Source organism: Rattus norvegicus, chromosome 3, assembly GCF_021556685.1.
Source record: "Rattus norvegicus strain SHRSP/BbbUtx chromosome 3, alternate assembly SHRSP_T2T, whole genome shotgun sequence".
In the NCBI taxonomy this organism is placed as follows: domain Eukaryota; kingdom Metazoa; phylum Chordata; class Mammalia; order Rodentia; family Muridae; genus Rattus; species Rattus norvegicus.
The window spans coordinates 133984430-134000208 of NC_141536.1; the positions used below are offsets into that span (position 1 = coordinate 133984430).

General features: G+C 44.6%; 1 protein-coding gene and 1 long non-coding RNA gene across 2 annotated transcripts; both read right to left on the reverse strand.

The window, feature by feature from the left end:
• Positions 1–913: 913 nt before the first annotated feature.
• Positions 914–14319, reverse strand: LOC134486460 (uncharacterized). The gene is made up of 4 exons (XM_087655056.1): positions 14260–14319; positions 13691–13836; positions 4038–4138; positions 914–2046 (listed from the first exon to the last, which is right to left on the reverse strand). The coding sequence occupies exons 1-4, from the start codon at positions 14317–14319 to the stop codon at positions 2030–2032; spliced, it is 324 nt and encodes a 107-aa protein (XP_087511182.1). The 3' UTR covers positions 914–2029.
• LOC147995728 (uncharacterized) lies at positions 8161–11618 on the reverse strand. Its single transcript, XR_015683853.1, has 2 exons — positions 8903–11618; positions 8161–8710 (listed from the first exon to the last, which is right to left on the reverse strand). It is a non-coding gene; the product is annotated as an uncharacterized LOC147995728 (long non-coding RNA).
• Positions 14320–15779: the final 1460 nt, after the last annotated feature.

A 15779-nucleotide genomic window follows, 5' to 3' on the forward strand; every position in this document is an offset into this window, starting at 1 on the left:
TTAGGTAAGTGTGTTATTTATCTTTTTAAAATTAATGTCCTCCAGGCACTTTCCCCCCTCTCCAATTTTTCTTTCTTTCTTTCCTTCTTTCTTTCTTTCTTTCTTTCTTTTTTTCTTGAGAGGAGTTTTGTAAAGAGATGGGACTCCTTTTGTCCTTTCTGAAATCTCTTGGTCCTGGCTTTCTGACAAATGACTAACTGAAAAGGACAAACAAAGGCACCCTCATCAGAGTGCTTCAGGTAAATTGGAGTCAGTGGAGAGATGTTTGCTCCACTGGCGTTTAAGCACCCTGCAAATTCTGTAGTGTCATCAAGCGACAAATAGCCTGAAGAGAAGATGTTAGGAGGGTTACTCGAGGCTTCTTTTTGGAGGAATGACTGTGCGAGGAGGAGTTTGGTCAAGGGGTTATGATAGAACAAGAAGGAGTGTTTACAGAAGTTCCCAATGGGGAGTAATCGGCAGTTTCAGTAGCACTCAGAGGGGACAGCACATCGGTGACTCAAAAGCAAGGGTTATCTACAGGGAAGGGTTTCTTCTATAATCTTAGAGGGTGATGTTGTACACACAGGAAAAACGTTCAGTCCATACGAAATTTGGTAATGGATGTTCTAGGCAAAAGGCACATCTCCACATTTTATACCATCTCACTTGTTATTTCAATCATAAAACAGAATTCCTGTCTGTTATGGTTGGTCTAAGTGCATAGCCTACTTTATAGCTCTCCCCCAAATTGGTACCAAAAGTTTCTCCTCGATTAACTGGATGGCCAGAAGTTTACCTTCTCTGGTATTCTTTTCTATCTTTAGGAGTCTCAGGTACTTACGTGTACGTCTACTGGTGGGAACTGTACACGCACAGAGGGCATCATGGTGACATAGTGAAATGATCAAAGAATAAATAACAAAAAAGTCCCTTGTTTTGGAAGTTATTTATTAAATACAATGTGCCTAGAATCAGCATGTATTTGCATATATTACTCCCAACAGTCCTGTGAGTTGAGTGTGGCTCTCCTCACTTTACAGATGAGGAAATGTTTTCATCTATCTAAAGAAGGTATTCCAATGTGCTCAAGATCACGCAGCTACTGACGGAACGATTTAAACCTGGATATGATCCACTGCAGGCTGCATGTTCTATCTACCTCCTTGGAGCAGAGAATATCCGCTACAAACCTCCAAGAACCGCAAAGAAACAGTTTCTGCATGCAAGTGATCAGTCACAGAATGGTGCTAACTGTGGCAGTGAGATTGTCTGAAGAAACATCTTTGACTCATCTGACACCCTTAGCCAAGGGGTTGGCTGAGGCAAGCAGTCTTTAGCTGATATAGTAAAAATTTGATATAAAATGACCGTCAAGCCATTTAGTTAGGAAGTGGGGTAGGATTTGCAAGAAGACTGTGTTCAGGAAGTTATATAATCACTCCCCACCCTAGTCAGTAGGATCAACTGAGGAAGTTTTGTCAATCTTTTGGTCATTCCAATTGTCTACAGATCTTCTTTTGGTGATTGTACCAAAGGAAGAAGAAGAAAAGAATAAGGAGGAGGAGGAAAAAGGAAGGAAAAAAGAAGAGAGAAGAAAAGAGAGGGAAAAGGAGAGTGAGGGGAGAGAGAGAGAGAGAGAGAGAGAGAGAGAGAGAGAGAGAGAGAGAGAACCAGTGTATATCCTAGGCACATGGTGGCCCATTCTCCCACAGGCTTCCTCTGCCTTTGGAAACCTAAGGATTAAGAGTAGAGTCACAGCCTCAGAGACTGGACTTCACAGACTTGAGGACTATCCATCAACCGATGACCAGGCCATACAGACTTTTTCATTTGTTCTGAAAATTTCCCTTGGTTCATATTTTTGTGTTTCTTTGCTTTCCATGGACATATGTGCTACTTTCTACTGCCCAGAATAACACATAATGTAGTATGTCTTCTGGCCCAGCAGCCTGGCTGAGGTGAAGGGAGATGATTTGTCCATGGGAATACCTCATTCTCAAGTCTCCATTCCTCAGCACCAGTCACCTCTGATCTTCTAGAACACTCGTCATGCTCTAACTTCTTCTGTAAGAGAAAGAGAAACGTTGTTCTCATCAGCTAATTTATACCAAGACACAGATATTCAAATTTACACTCTCCCTGTTCCAATTTTAGGCCCAACAGTCATTGCTTAAGTTTTTCAAAAGGCTAATGCTCAACCAGAGGGATAGAACATCATGGTGGGACTACTAGCAGCTAGGAAGAGCAGGCTGTTTGGGCCTTCCAGGTGACTCATTACATTCACAAGCATTTCTGGGTATAAATTTCTGTGTGTCATCCAGGTCTCATTTATTCTAGGAGGGCTTTTAAAAAAAATACTAATTTTCAGAATGTATAGTTGAATACTCTAGAATAAGATACTAGAAATGAGTTTTACAGTAGTAGATGTTAATTTAAGAGCATATATTTTGGTCACTCTCTCTCTGCCTGGCCTTCATGTTTCTGCCCTTCATATGAACATGAACATGAACTAAGAAAGAATCCACCAGCTGCTCCAAACTGTTCAAAGTGACCTTGGAACTCCATCTTCTATTTTCTGTCCTGGAAGGTCCAACAATAAGTTGCCATAAAGAATTTCACAAGACAATAAATAACTAAGGAAAACTTAACAAGTACGGCTGATAAACACTCTAAGAGTAGAATAGAAGACGATTGTGAAGTAGTAACATGGTGAGAATGGAGGATAGAAATGTGACCTGGGGCTTGGAATAGGTAGAAGGAGGGTTACATGGGCAGGATGGACAGTACCCAAGTTCCTCCCATATAACAAAACTCCTACCATCAAGGAGAGGAGCTGATTTCTCTTGAATCTAGCCCAACTTTGTGACTGTTTCGAACTATAGAATTGAGACCTGTGTGACATTTCCTAGATCTTGGAATGTCTCAGTCTTTAAAAGACCAGTATTGTCCACAGCCTTTCTCTTACAGTCCAACTCTTATGCAGGTGAAATGTCTCTGCTAAGCCATAGAATGATTAGAGGTCATGTGACTATTGCATCTGGGGGATGAGCAGTCGTCTTAGAATTTCTACGTAAACGCTGAGCCTCCGTGAATAAATGCACAGCAATCTCTGCCTGGGTTTTCTGACCCACACAAAGTGTTGCTTTAAGCTGTAAAGTCCCAAGGTGGTTGGTTAAAAAGCGACATGTAAACAATTCAGCATTAATAAAGGGAATTCAAGAGTCTAACTGATTTACCCATGTAAAGACAGAAGTAAAATAAGAACAAATCCGTACGGTACATGAGAAACTCTTAAGTTTGCAAACAAATTCAGCTGGAGTAGGCATTTCAGATATCAACTAGAAGAATACATATTAATGTTAAACCCAAAAAAACATTAATACAGGAAGTAGATCTGAGGCCACCTATTTTAAACTCCTCTACGGCAGGCGCTACCCAGTGTCCTGTCTGTAGTTCCTGTCCTGTCTGTAGTTCCTTCTCTTTTACACATCGGTGTGTACCAGTTTAATGTCCAAACCACCAGCACCTTGGTTTTCCCGTTGGAAGCTAACTTTGCCTCAGTAATAGGGCAGAGTGTTTGGAAAGTCACAAATAGCCTTCAGCTAATGACAGAGGGTGGATGGAGCATGAACACTCACTCCAAGTCATACAGGCTCACAGTTCACAGTCTCCCTAGTCCTTCCAGAGAATTACATTCTAGTGGCCCACAAAGATAACTTGCTTCATAACATACTCTTCCCTGATACCAGAAAGTTGCCTTTCTTCTCTCAACTCATGGTGTTTTCTGGGACCATCCTCTAAAACACTGCTTGCTTTTGAAGAAATCCAAACTAGTATACTCTCATTCCATAGTTACGAATACCAAAGCTAGGAAGATTGTTTTGAATATATGCCCATGAAAGGTTGAATGAAAGGCTTTAAATCAAAATAGAAATTAATTTCTCCCTGATAAAAGAGGTGACTGATCCAAGAGGACATCATGGGACCCCGGAACTTCCAGTAGCAGAACCCCAGACAGCAAGAAGGAAGAGAGAGGTGTACACAAGTATGCACACCAATCTGCTTGTGTCTCGTTGGTGAGAATGTGGTCCCAGGGGCCATGTGTAGCTGCAAAGGAGACGAAGAACTGCAGTTCAGCTGGACAGCCATGTACATACTAGAAAGAGAAAAGAAATTGGTGAAAACTATTGTCTGTGACAGAAATTTAGGCAATTACTCAACTGCCTGCAGCTAGTGAATACACAAGAAGAACTATTAGCTTTTCTGCCCACAACTTTTCCTTTGTCCTTCCACTTTGATTCCAGCCATGCTGTAGAAAGTCTCACATGCCATGCTAAGGAATCTGGTATTACGGGGGTCTAACTCTCCTCATCACAGAATCAGCAATGCTGAACATGCTCCTGGGCTCCCTCTCTGGATAGATTGACTGGATCAGACTTTCAGGTCAACAGCATAGGAGACTCACAGACACTCTTGCCCATGATTCCTCCTTTTAAGCAGAAGCATGTTGAGCTCAGCTCATGGCATAGATTCTTTCAATGACATGCCTTTGTCAAAGAGCTCCATTGCCTTCTGCAGAACCCTCTCCTGTGTGTTAACAACTTCACAAAGCTCCAGTCACAGTACTGTGAAGGGAGCTCCTGAAGAGCTGTAAAGCTGGACTTGGCCTAACTATAATCCTAGCCCCGTAGGAAAGGAAAGAACCAGGGTTCTAGCATTTATCCTTTAGGGAAAAGAAACTTTGACAAACATCTCTGGAGAATCTGGGTTTGCTTCTGTGGTTTCCAAACATTCCAAGCCCACAAAGAAGTATCCTCTTGAAGCAGTATTACAGGTGGAGAGACCTCTTAACTAAGCACAGTTCATTTTGGTATTAAAATAGAAGACCATGAGAACAGACTCTTTATTTGGGTGATCCTGTTAATAGCTTTTCTGTGAATCTACACATTTTTTCATTTTTATAAATTTTAAATATTAAGCTGACCCCATATGTAAAAAAGTATATTTGTTCAGGTCAACAAAAGTAAGTCAGAAGAATTTGTTTATAGGAAGAATTTCATGACTATGTTACTTTCAAGACAAGAAAAACATCCTAAGTCGGATGATCTTAAAGAGCCTAGGTTTGCTTCCCATCCCTGGGGAGGGGATATTCTTTAATAAAGAGCACACTGAATCTTTAAATCATCATTCTACCTCTTGGCAATTAAAATTTCTCCAAAACATAAAGTATATATTTTCTTTTTCAACTGCAGTGAGACATTACCAAAGTTTGTGAGGTTTTTTTTCCCTTAAATTTAAAACTATATTCATTCATTCAGTTAGAGAAAAAGCACACACGTGTTATGGTATTTGTATGGAGGTCAGAGGACAATTTGTGGGAGTCAGTTCTCTCTTTCTGACACATGTGGCTAGAGAATTGGAATTCAGATTGGCAAGCTTGGTGGCAAGTATCCTTATCTGCTGCTGAGCCACCTCGTGAACCCCAAGATTTCTGTCCTTTAAGTATCAAATAACACTCATTACAACAGCCCCAGTATTTTGAAGCGCTCATGAGCACAAAGAGGAAGGGCTACTTCTTATCTGAGCTCCACACAGGAAGTTGGTTACCTCACACACACTGGACCAACCTGTGGTTATGTTCAAACCTCCCTCCGAGGGTATACCTAACTTAGACTGTGTTGGCAATGCTGTTTCATCACCAAAGAGCCGAGCATGTATAAGGGCAACCCTTCCAAGCTCACTAACTTGGATCATGTCCAGAAAGCTTGTCTGAACGGGGTTTTCATGAGTAGAAGAAGAATCTCAACGTTTCATGTTTTGTGTCTTGACTCACATAGTCAAAAATACGATGTCATCTGCCTTCTTATTTACTAACCACCTTTCTGTCCTTGCTGCTTTAAAGGGGAAAAAAAAGTCAACCATTTAAGGAAGATAAATATGGAGTATAAAAGAACCCAAGGGGGTAGGTTGTGAGCATAAAAACGAATAACATCAGAGCTGGAGATTAGGCAGTTGAATATGTCGGTGTTTAAAATTAGAATGACGCCCCAAAGAATTGATAATGTTCCATTTAAGAAAAGAAATGTTTTCAAATCATTCGGGGTGAGTAAAGAAGTCTGAATCAAAGTCAAGAATTAATAATAATCTTGAAAAAGATAGACAGATACCCCCCCCCAATCAATAACGGAGACGATTTGTGTGCATATAAAAGCCTTCAAGGCCCCACTATCTACAGTTCTGTGGAAGAAACCTAATGAAATGCAAGAAGAAAATGTTAAAAATAGAAATGGATGTGCCTAGTAGAAATACTATTGTCCTATTCGTATGACATGAGGACTTGTTTTCTGGAAAAGGAATTCTTCAATTGAGCCCAGGCAAGCATTGTATTCATTGTAAAGTTGTATGTTTAGGCCTATAGCCTGAAGGGTTCGCCTTTAAAGCTCAGCGCAACCGGGAGCTCATTAGAGTAGCCGGGTAAAGGTCTATCACATTACTGGCTCCACACTACTCAGAACTTCTGGGTAGTTTTCAGTGGCTTCAAGTACTTAGATTGTCAGCAATGTGGGAAATAGAAAGTAGAATACTGAATGTATGAGGTGTGTACATCAAACACGTGGAAATGTATAGACAGAGATAAAGACTCTTGTAGATCCCCCCTGTTCTATTGAAGTCACTGCAGAACAATTCCAGGGTAAATGCATATTTGTTGTAAACAGCTGCAAAGCACAGGTTGCAAGAATTAGAGCAGTCTGAGTCTCATTCAAGATCAAATGGTTCCTTTCTAGATTTTATATCAGGAAGAGGCTTTGCTAAGGGCGGCAGGAAGATAAAAGCATAGTGACAGCCATGACATCTTTGGTGCTACAGACGGTAACAGTATGGGGTTCGGGTCTAAATTGGGACTGAGTTTGACATAGGACAGCATCATCTTATAATGGCTGGTTCTCTATTTAGGCCAACTTAAAGCTTTTGGGGGGCCTCTCTATCTGCCTTGTGCATAACCTGGGCTTTGTGAGAGGCTATTTTCAGTTCACTGGTGGGTGAATCAGGGTGGGAAGGAGGGGGTGTGTTCAAAGAGGGACAAACCAGTCAAAGCCTACAGGAGCCAACATAGCTTACCTACTCTCTGGGCCTGCCATTTGTGTGTGTGTGCGCGCATTTTTAAAAACACATGTAGAGAGAAAAATGAAAGATACCAGAAGCAACATAGTGAAAAAATAATTTCCATCTGCTCCTCCCCCACACCTTGGTCTTCTTCTAGTCCATCCTTCCACAAAACTCTTCTCTGAGGTGTAGCGGGTGTGACAGGGCTAAAGGAAACCTCCTGCACATCTCTGCACTCACCAAGTCTTTTCTACACACACTGAGCTCTTCACTCTGTCTGACCCCCAGCCTGTTTATTCGCCACAGGCCTCTAACAGAGGACCTGCCCTAACCTTGTACACCCAGGCTGTGTTTTTGTTTTTGTTTTGTGTTTTTTTAAGGGTTAGGATTATTCCTCAACGATAATGACTTATTTTAGACATTGTCTTCTGCTGATGTTTAAAAGATAGGACATTTGTCAGGGCGGGAGCCTGAGTCCCTCAGAGGACTCCGGGAGACCCTGCCAAAACGTTTCCAAACTGAATAGTCATTGGGCAGCCAGATAATTCAGAAACTATTTGTATGAGCTGTTTATCAAATTATTAACCGCACAGATGTTGTTTGGTTGAAGAGCAGCTGAATCCCCTCTCTGGCAGCCGCGGAGACAAAGGTCTCCAGGAATAATTGGAGATGTGCACGGAATATTAAATTAATTTACTGCTCTTAATTCTTATGCAAATTCTGACCTCTGATGGCGCCTATCAATTACCCCGCGCGCGGTGAAAGCGGAGGCGACAGTTTCTTTTCTTTGCTTTGCCTTTTTTTTTTTCTTTTAAGAACTCGAAAAAGGAAATATTTGCAATAAGCAGACCGTAGGAGCTCTGCGTAACTGGAATTGTTTAATTGAATCTCCAAGTTTTAGGGATGTCCGTGGAGGATAAAACCCCAGGGTGCAGAAGAGGGGTGCGGGGGCGGGGGGCAAAGGAATTTGGAGGTTTGGTTGCACTACAGAAAAATACAGCATCCAGTAGGGAACGATGCCATCAAATAAAATGGGAATTTGCAGGCTGACTGGGGCCGTAGTCCTCCTGTCGGGCATACTTTGATGGTGGCTGGGAAGCCGGTGGCAGAACAGCGCACTTCTGCAAACCGACAAGCAGTGTCCAGTGCCTAGGCGCCTTTGCAAGGGATCTGCTGGACCACTGTCTGCAGCAACGATGGCTCCCTTTGCTGGTTCTTTAACTGTTTTCTCAATTTTAGCGTCCTCAATCAAAAATACTTAAAAAAAAATCTTTGTTCGAAAACCTAAATCTTTGCTCAGTACTCCCACATTCAGCTCCACTAAAATCCCGGGTGGGCCGAAATAAGATGTAATTGTCTCCTGCTTGGACACCCAACTCGTTTCCCTGAATTGAGCAAATGCCAGGGCTTTGTCTGTGCTTGTGGCTTAAATGCTGTGCTTTCTGCGCTCGGGTGGTGAGCTGTAAAGACTGGGGTCTCCAAGTCTTTCATCATCGTTCTAATAAGGAAAACCAAATCGGGCGCATAATGTCATCAGCCCTGGCCCGACCTTGCGGGGACCTCTGCAGCCCGAAGATGTCGCCATCGGCCCCCGGCGCAGCCACAACGCGTCGCCTTTCAGCTCCTGGCGGTCCCCACAAAAGCCAGACAACAATATCAATTAATCATGCAGCGGGCAAACAAGGAGATTTATCCCGCGACAAACAGCCCCACCGAGAGCCATTGAATGGGTGTGATTAGCATGTGAAAAGACGAGCAAAACTCCGTGGTTCAACAGCTAAAGAGCAATTTGATGGGACTGGGATGGGGAAATTACTTGATTAGCGTCCGTCGGAGGAGAGCACGGTTACAGCCCCTCAGCCTGGAATCCAACTGCGGAACAAAACGCGCTGGTAAACGCGGCGACCTGGAGGGACAACGCGCTAGCGAGGGTGGCGCGGGGACCGGCACTGACACGCGAGCGACCGTGGGGGGCGGTAATAGTGGGCAAAGTGGCTGACCTACTTAGCCACTCCCCAAAGCGACAGGAGTTGTGACAGCTGTCCCACCTAGGCTCCTAGGCCTGGACCGGGCGGGCATGACTTCCCCAGCTGATGTTGGAGGTCGGTCCTAATTTACACTCTTCCGACTCTGGTCGGGGAGAAGAGTGTCAAAGGCCTGTAAGAAGGGAAAGGTCCTTCCACATCCTCCCGAGAGTCTCCTCTGGGGCTCCCGAAGCTCAGTCCGCCGCTCAGCAGCCTCTGCCAGCGGCCCCAAGTCCGTTGACGGCGCGCGGCTCTTCCACCAGAAGCTCCGAGGTTCGGTTTGCACAGGCTGTGAACTTTGGATCGCCTTTCCTGAACCGCGGAATTTAACCGCTCTGTTCCAACCTCTTAGAAAAGCTGCCCTTGTGGCCTTTGCACTTCGTGGGGGTGGGTTTTACAGTCTACGGGGAAGAAATGGGAAGTTGAAAGGGGGCACTCCAATTGAGGATGACCGGCCTGGAGGCTCTCGGGGTGGGCTTAGTGCGGCGCCAGGGACTGAACGTGAACGACCGTCTTAGTGTTAAGGACCTCCTGGAGCCGGAGCCAGAACTCTCCGGGAGACCTACGGGTCAGTCCTATGCCTGCCCTAGATCCGGATACGCCGGATTTGGAGTCATGGGAAGCTGAGCCCTATGTTTTCCTCCTGGGTTCCAGAGGGTAGCATCCAAGGCTCATAGCCCAGATTTTTTATTGGGGGTATATTAGGGCTCCTGGATAGACTTTTATTGATGAGGAAGAAAAGCTGACCTAACAATGCTACGGAGCTGCGAGGCTAAGGGTTCCCAGAACAAGGCCAAATGCAGAAGGAGAGCACAGTGAAACCTTCGGCTCCCCCAAGGACCCATCTTAACTGGACAGCCCACGTTTTCCCAGACACCTGCCCCAAACGCCAGCCCAACACCTAGGAATTTGAGGCTCCTGGAACCTTCCCTAAGGGCTCATACCACATCTCTCCCTTCTCCCTGACTCCTCCCAGTCCCACCAAAGACAAAGGCTCCCTCCCCAGTAGGTCACTAACCGCCTAGTATTACTGGCCCACCAAAAGGTTCCTTCTTGCTCCTGCCAGCAATGGGGGTGCGCCAGGGAGAGAGAGTCTCCAGGATCCTGCCTTCGGTTTATCTAGGAAAAATCTAACGCACTTTTCCGAAGTATATAAACACAAATCTAACAACGCAAGGCTGCAAAGGACATGTTTGCCAAAACTGTCAGTCTTAAACACACTCTGTCCATTGGCGTGAAGGAACCAAGACGCAAGGACTCCATTTTTTTTTCTTTTTTGAGTTCGTGGGGTGGGGATGGATTTGCCCCATCCGCAGAACAATTGCCACTCAGCTGAACAGCATCAATTAAACCAGAGCAAACCGGTCAACTTCAGAGGGCTTAATTTTTTTTTTTTCTAAAATGTCTGTGATGGTTCGTGTTCAGCGAACTAATGTTCTCTGCTAGCTTCTGGCCTTCTCCTCCCTCCCATTCCACTAGGGCCTGATGACCCAATGCAGCTTCCTCTTTTGGCCATCTAGGCGGACCTTTGGGGTCGTGGATCCCAGACTAGCTCTAGCCGCTAGAGTAGAAAGAACAGTGCATGAGAGCGCGAAGCTTTGCCGGCGGTGGCGGTAGTGACAAGGCTCTGAGGAGTAGAGACCAGGGACCGGAAGGGCGAGACACCGCTTGTGAAGCACAAACCTGTAGCAGTCCTCAAGCACACTAACCCTTCAAAGCAAGCGAGCAGGACATAGAGAACTCGGTGGCTCCTATCCCACACTGTCTTTCTCTGATGAACACTTATGCACTTTGTAGTTCGAATCGCTTCCTGGGGTGACCGAAGCTGTGCATTTTAATTCCAAAGTCAAGTGGTCGAGCCATGTCAAAGTTGGGAGAGGGGGACACGGTGGAGACTGCTCAGGGTTGGCTTTAGAGTTACTTTTGTAAGTTCTTCCCGGTACCCACAGTACCCACAGTATTGGCCTGAAAAGCCAAAGAGGCTGCTGCAATTTATTCCAATGGGCGGTTTTTAAGAAGCTGGCAATTTGAACCGGCTGGGTGTTATTTAGTGCAATATGAAATCAAATGATCCTATTTCTCAAATAACAGTGTCTGTGAGGAGAAGTGAATCCTCTGAAAGGGTAATTGTCTGCTGATGGTGTTTCCCATTATACCCGATCTTGGCCTAAATGATGCTGGGCAGCAGGGCGGAGAGTGAGGGGTGAAATCAAAGCACGCCAACTCGCGCTCCGGAGGAAGAAAAGGTCCCTCTAGATCGCTTACCCACAAGTCTAGCGAACAATGCGGCCGATTGCATCACCGATTTGGACGCTATTCTGCAGATCTCCAACATCATCAAACTGAAGTGATCTTGGGAATAAGAGAATAAAACTGACTCTCCTTTCGAAACTTTAGGAATCCTTAGTAGCTTGGCATTGTTGAGTCAACAGATAACCAGGGTAATAAAACCCAGTTTGGCCATGCTCCCACCTCCTTGTCCCAAGTTAATATTGAGAACACAGTAGTTCTTTTCAAGGCACATTCTCTGACTGTTCTCTGTCTGATCTCCTCGGAGCCCACATTAGTTCTAGTGAAAAGGAATTGCTTTCCCACAGACTGCAATCTGGTGTGTATGGTAGGGAGAGAAAGGTTGGCATAGGATTTTTTTTTTTTTTTAAAAATAACGGTTCTCTGTAGATCCAAAGCCACCGTTTCTGGCAGAACCCGATATGGGGTCAGCTGTGTCTGAGTAAAGCACAGACAAACAAATGGAAGGAATGGGTTTAGTTACAGGAACAAAAGTGTCACAACGGAAACTACCTGTTAGCCTTAGGGCATGACAGTACTGCAGAGTCAAACAAAGGCAATATTCTGGGCCTGCTTTCTTCAAACTTCTCTGCCTCATCTACTAAGACAACAGCTTTGACCTTAAACCCTCTCTAATTATTACTAACACACCTTGAGGGGAGTGGTGCCTCTAGAGCCTGAGCCCAGGACAGAGGGGCAGCCTTGGAATGAAGGTCTATCCAGGTTTTAAGCCACTTAAGGCCAAGGACCAAGGCATTTTCTAGGCCCTTCACCTTTCAGGCCCCTTCGCTTCCCAACCCTTCAGAATATTTTCTTCCTTGAGGTAGAATATACTGAAATTGTTGTGAGTCTACGGCTGTTAACTCGGAAACATTTCAGGCCAAACCTCTGCGTACAGGGCTTGTTTCTGCTTTAGATGGGTTGTTTTCTTTTAATTTTCTTTGGGTATATAATAATGTTTCATATATACATTTGCATGCACAATAAGATACATTCATATATACATACATGCATATGATGTGCTTAGTTATTAGTGATTTTCTCCCCTCCGAGGTGCTAGTTTCAAAGAAATTAGGTAGGAGAGATGTCATTTTTGCCCATATCCCAGGAGCTACCCTAGGAAGCTTGCAATCTTTTCTCTGAAGAAGAAAACACCAGCGTGCTATTCTTGGCCTCTTACCCTTTCATTCCTGGTTAAGTGAAAGGAGGCATTCTGGTTTCCACCCGCAGTTCTCCTACCTCTGCAGCCCCCACCCTACCCCCACCCGTTATCATTTCTGGGCTGAAAGTTCAGCCTATCTGGGGCCCTCTACGGTTCTAGACCATAGTACTTTGATTTTAACTCTTCTGCTTTGGCTCTTAACACATCTCTGGGATGCCGTTTCTTCGTGTCTGCACCAGGAGGACCTGCCCACCTCTGGCTAAATGGTAAAGCCCAAAAATAGGGTCATGAAATAAGAGGTGTTGTTCCCGGCGTCCTACCAGCTGCCTCTCAGGACCCCTCTGAGGTTGCTGTCCCCAGCGGGGACACTTAGCCCTACAGAAATGCAAAGGCCGCTAGCCACCTGCCTCGCCGGAGGCAGAACTGTGTAGCTACAGCCTCCACATAATGACAGCCTCCTTCCTTTTAATCAGCGTAGCCCTGCGCTCACCCGAATCTCAGCTGAATCCCTTTTAAAATGCAAAGGTGACCGTTTCCCCACTATTCCGGTTCCTTTTCCCCCGCAAACAATTAGAAACCCCCTAGTTTTTTTTGTTTGTTTGTTTGTTTTTTTTGTTTTTTTGTTTTTTTGTTTTTTTTGGAGTCTCTGCAGTCTCCGCACATCGGTACATTGGGGCGGCTGCACACACCTTCCAGGTTGAACCCAGGGCTGGCGTGAACAGCGCTCAGCCCTATATTGGGCCAGGGACTGCGGGCTCAGTAAGAGTGGCTTTGGGTGGTCCCACCTGACGGTCACCAGGCCTGTGTATAGGAAAAGCCACTCAAGGTCAAGATGCGTGGGGGCGGGGGCCAGGTGGAGACACAAAAGTTCCAGGCCCCGCGCTTCTTCTTTAGAGGGGCGTCGTAACCCCAGAAAGGTCCTAGACTGCTGCAGAGGGAAAGAGATTTAAGATATGACAGTTCCCTGCCTAAGACTGTTTTCCTGCGACCAGCTATCTGCTTTGCCATAAAACGAGTGGGCAGCGTTGACCCAAGCGACCGAGTGTGCACACCTCCCCTCCCCTCCCATCCCCTCCCCTTGGCCAGAGACCCCAGGTTCTCCTCCCTCCCTCTCCCCAGACCCACTGACCTTGGGAAGGCGCAGACCCACGGTGGCAGAGCCTCTCCAGGCAACCTTCGAAGCTGGAGTGTAAGGCTAGCGCGCTGCCGGTACCCGCTGGCTGGTCCGTGTCCCCCACCACGGCCGGGAGTGTGCGGAGCTCCCTTCCCCCACGCCTTATAATTTAATCACATGAGATATTAAGTGATCAAGCCGCTCATTAATCATCACTGGAGTTATTGGGACTGAGCACCGCGCCTTGTGTTTTGACAGCCCAGAATGGTTCACCCAGCTCTGGGTGCGTCTGGATTTGGGGGATGGGGGCTCTCTAACCACTCTTAAGAGACACGCGAGCCCCACGCGGATTAATGGGACCTCTTACTTAAGAAAAAAATTTGGGGAAACGCAGTCCCAGCTTTAGAGTTCAGCTGAGAGTTTGTTGGAAGCCCAAACACACCATCCGCGGCCCATTTTCTTAAAATTTAGATTTTAATTTGAGTGATTTACATAGACGACGGTCAACTTCAGTCAATAATATCCTTATTTGCAGTTTTCCAGGAGGGTGAGTTTGACCGAATCCCTGCGTGTTCTTCACTTACTGTGGATAGTGTCAAATCGAGGTGTCTGAAATACTGTTGGAGCCAGATCGGTGAAGACATTTCGAGATGGTTTTCTTAACTCCAGCGCAATGAGGCTGTCCTGTTTTTCTGGTACACCACAAGTGCTAATAAAGAAAAAAAAATAAATGTTTTTCTGTTAAATATCTATTTGGAGGTTTCATTTTTAAACCACAAACTCCTTTTATTTTTATGCTTCCCCCTTTCCTATTTTTGCTAACTGGATCTTTTAAAATGAACAAACCAGTCAAGGTTACATTATGATTTAATTACACATACAAGAAACAAGTTATCTTGGTGCAGAGCACTGTGGCCAGCCCTCAGCATTTAGGCTTACACGCCTGCATAAAGAACAGACAAAAAGGAAGCCATCCCCATCTTGGGAAGGAATCCCAATCTGTCAACCAACCAACATAGACATTTTAAACTATTCTGCAGTTGACTTTTAGAAGAAATTTAACTCTCACACCCTGTTTCCCTAAACTGAGCCTGGAGTGCCAGGAGGGGCCAGTCTCTGTAGATAGAGGAAGCTAGGTAGTAGTTAAAGTTTTCTGAGCAAATCTTAGATTCAACCAATTTGTTTTCTCTTTAAAAATATAAAATAGGCCAGATGCTGGGGTGCTTGCCTGGAATCCAGCACTTGGGAGGTAGAGACAAAAGAATCAAGAGTCAAGGTCATTTTTTAGCTGATAAGCTAGTTGGAGGTCAGCATGACCAACAGAAGACCTTGTCTTAAAAAAAATCCACCTAAAATAAATAAAAATATAAAAAATATAAAATATATAAAAATATATAAAGCAAATGCCCCCAGAATATGCTCAAAATCCTTGGAAGCTAAATTAGATTTAATTTTCCTTCCAGTGTATAGGGCCAATTCAGTAAGCAAGTAAATATATAAATCCTGGTCCTGTGGTTCCACTTTATCACAGAATATCATCAATAATATTAAATGTGTCTAAGACTATTCATGAGATATTTTCTTTTCTGTTACTCTGTTGTCTGCATTTTTCTACCCTGTTCACTAACACACAAAGAGATAGATGGGTATCAAAACTGAACACACACACATGCACTGCTCGGTGAAATTCATAAATCCTACAGAAGCTAGCGCAGGGGAGAGAAAACATAATATGGTATGATTTTATTTTCGTAAGCCAATGGAGAAAAAAAAAATCTTGACTGTCTTTATCCAGGCAGTCATGCCTGTGTCTGTTCTGAATGACAGGGACATGTGTAGTCAGGGACTGAGAGATCACTTTGTATCCTAGGAGTTAAAGTGGGCTGTTGGCAAATGCCTGTATCTGAAGACTTTGTCCTAAACATGGAGACTTTGAACATAACCAGAACTATCCTCTTCTGAAATGTGGATTGGGGAACTACACTACATAAAATGCCTTCAAAACAATGGAAACACAAGGAAAAATAATTCTTTGTTTGTTCGTATTGCCATTTATTTTTTATTTTTGCTTTGCTTTGGACTTTTTGAGACAAGGCTTCACTAA

What these genes read in the sequence shown, in the direction of transcription:
- LOC134486460 (XM_087655056.1), bottom strand. Translation starts at nt 14,319, where the DNA reads ATGTCTTCACCGATCTGGCTCCAACAGTATTTCAGACACCTCGATTTG. An exon ending in TCGATTTGACACTATCCACA is followed by an intron (nt 13,837 to 14,259) that starts GTAAGTGAAGAA and finishes TTAAATTATAAG; the next exon opens with GCGTGGGGGAAGGGAGCTCC. An exon ending in TGGGTCTGCGCCTTCCCAAG is followed by an intron (nt 4,139 to 13,690) that starts GTCAGTGGGTCT and finishes TTCTCTTTCTAG; the next exon opens with TATGTACATGGCTGTCCAGC.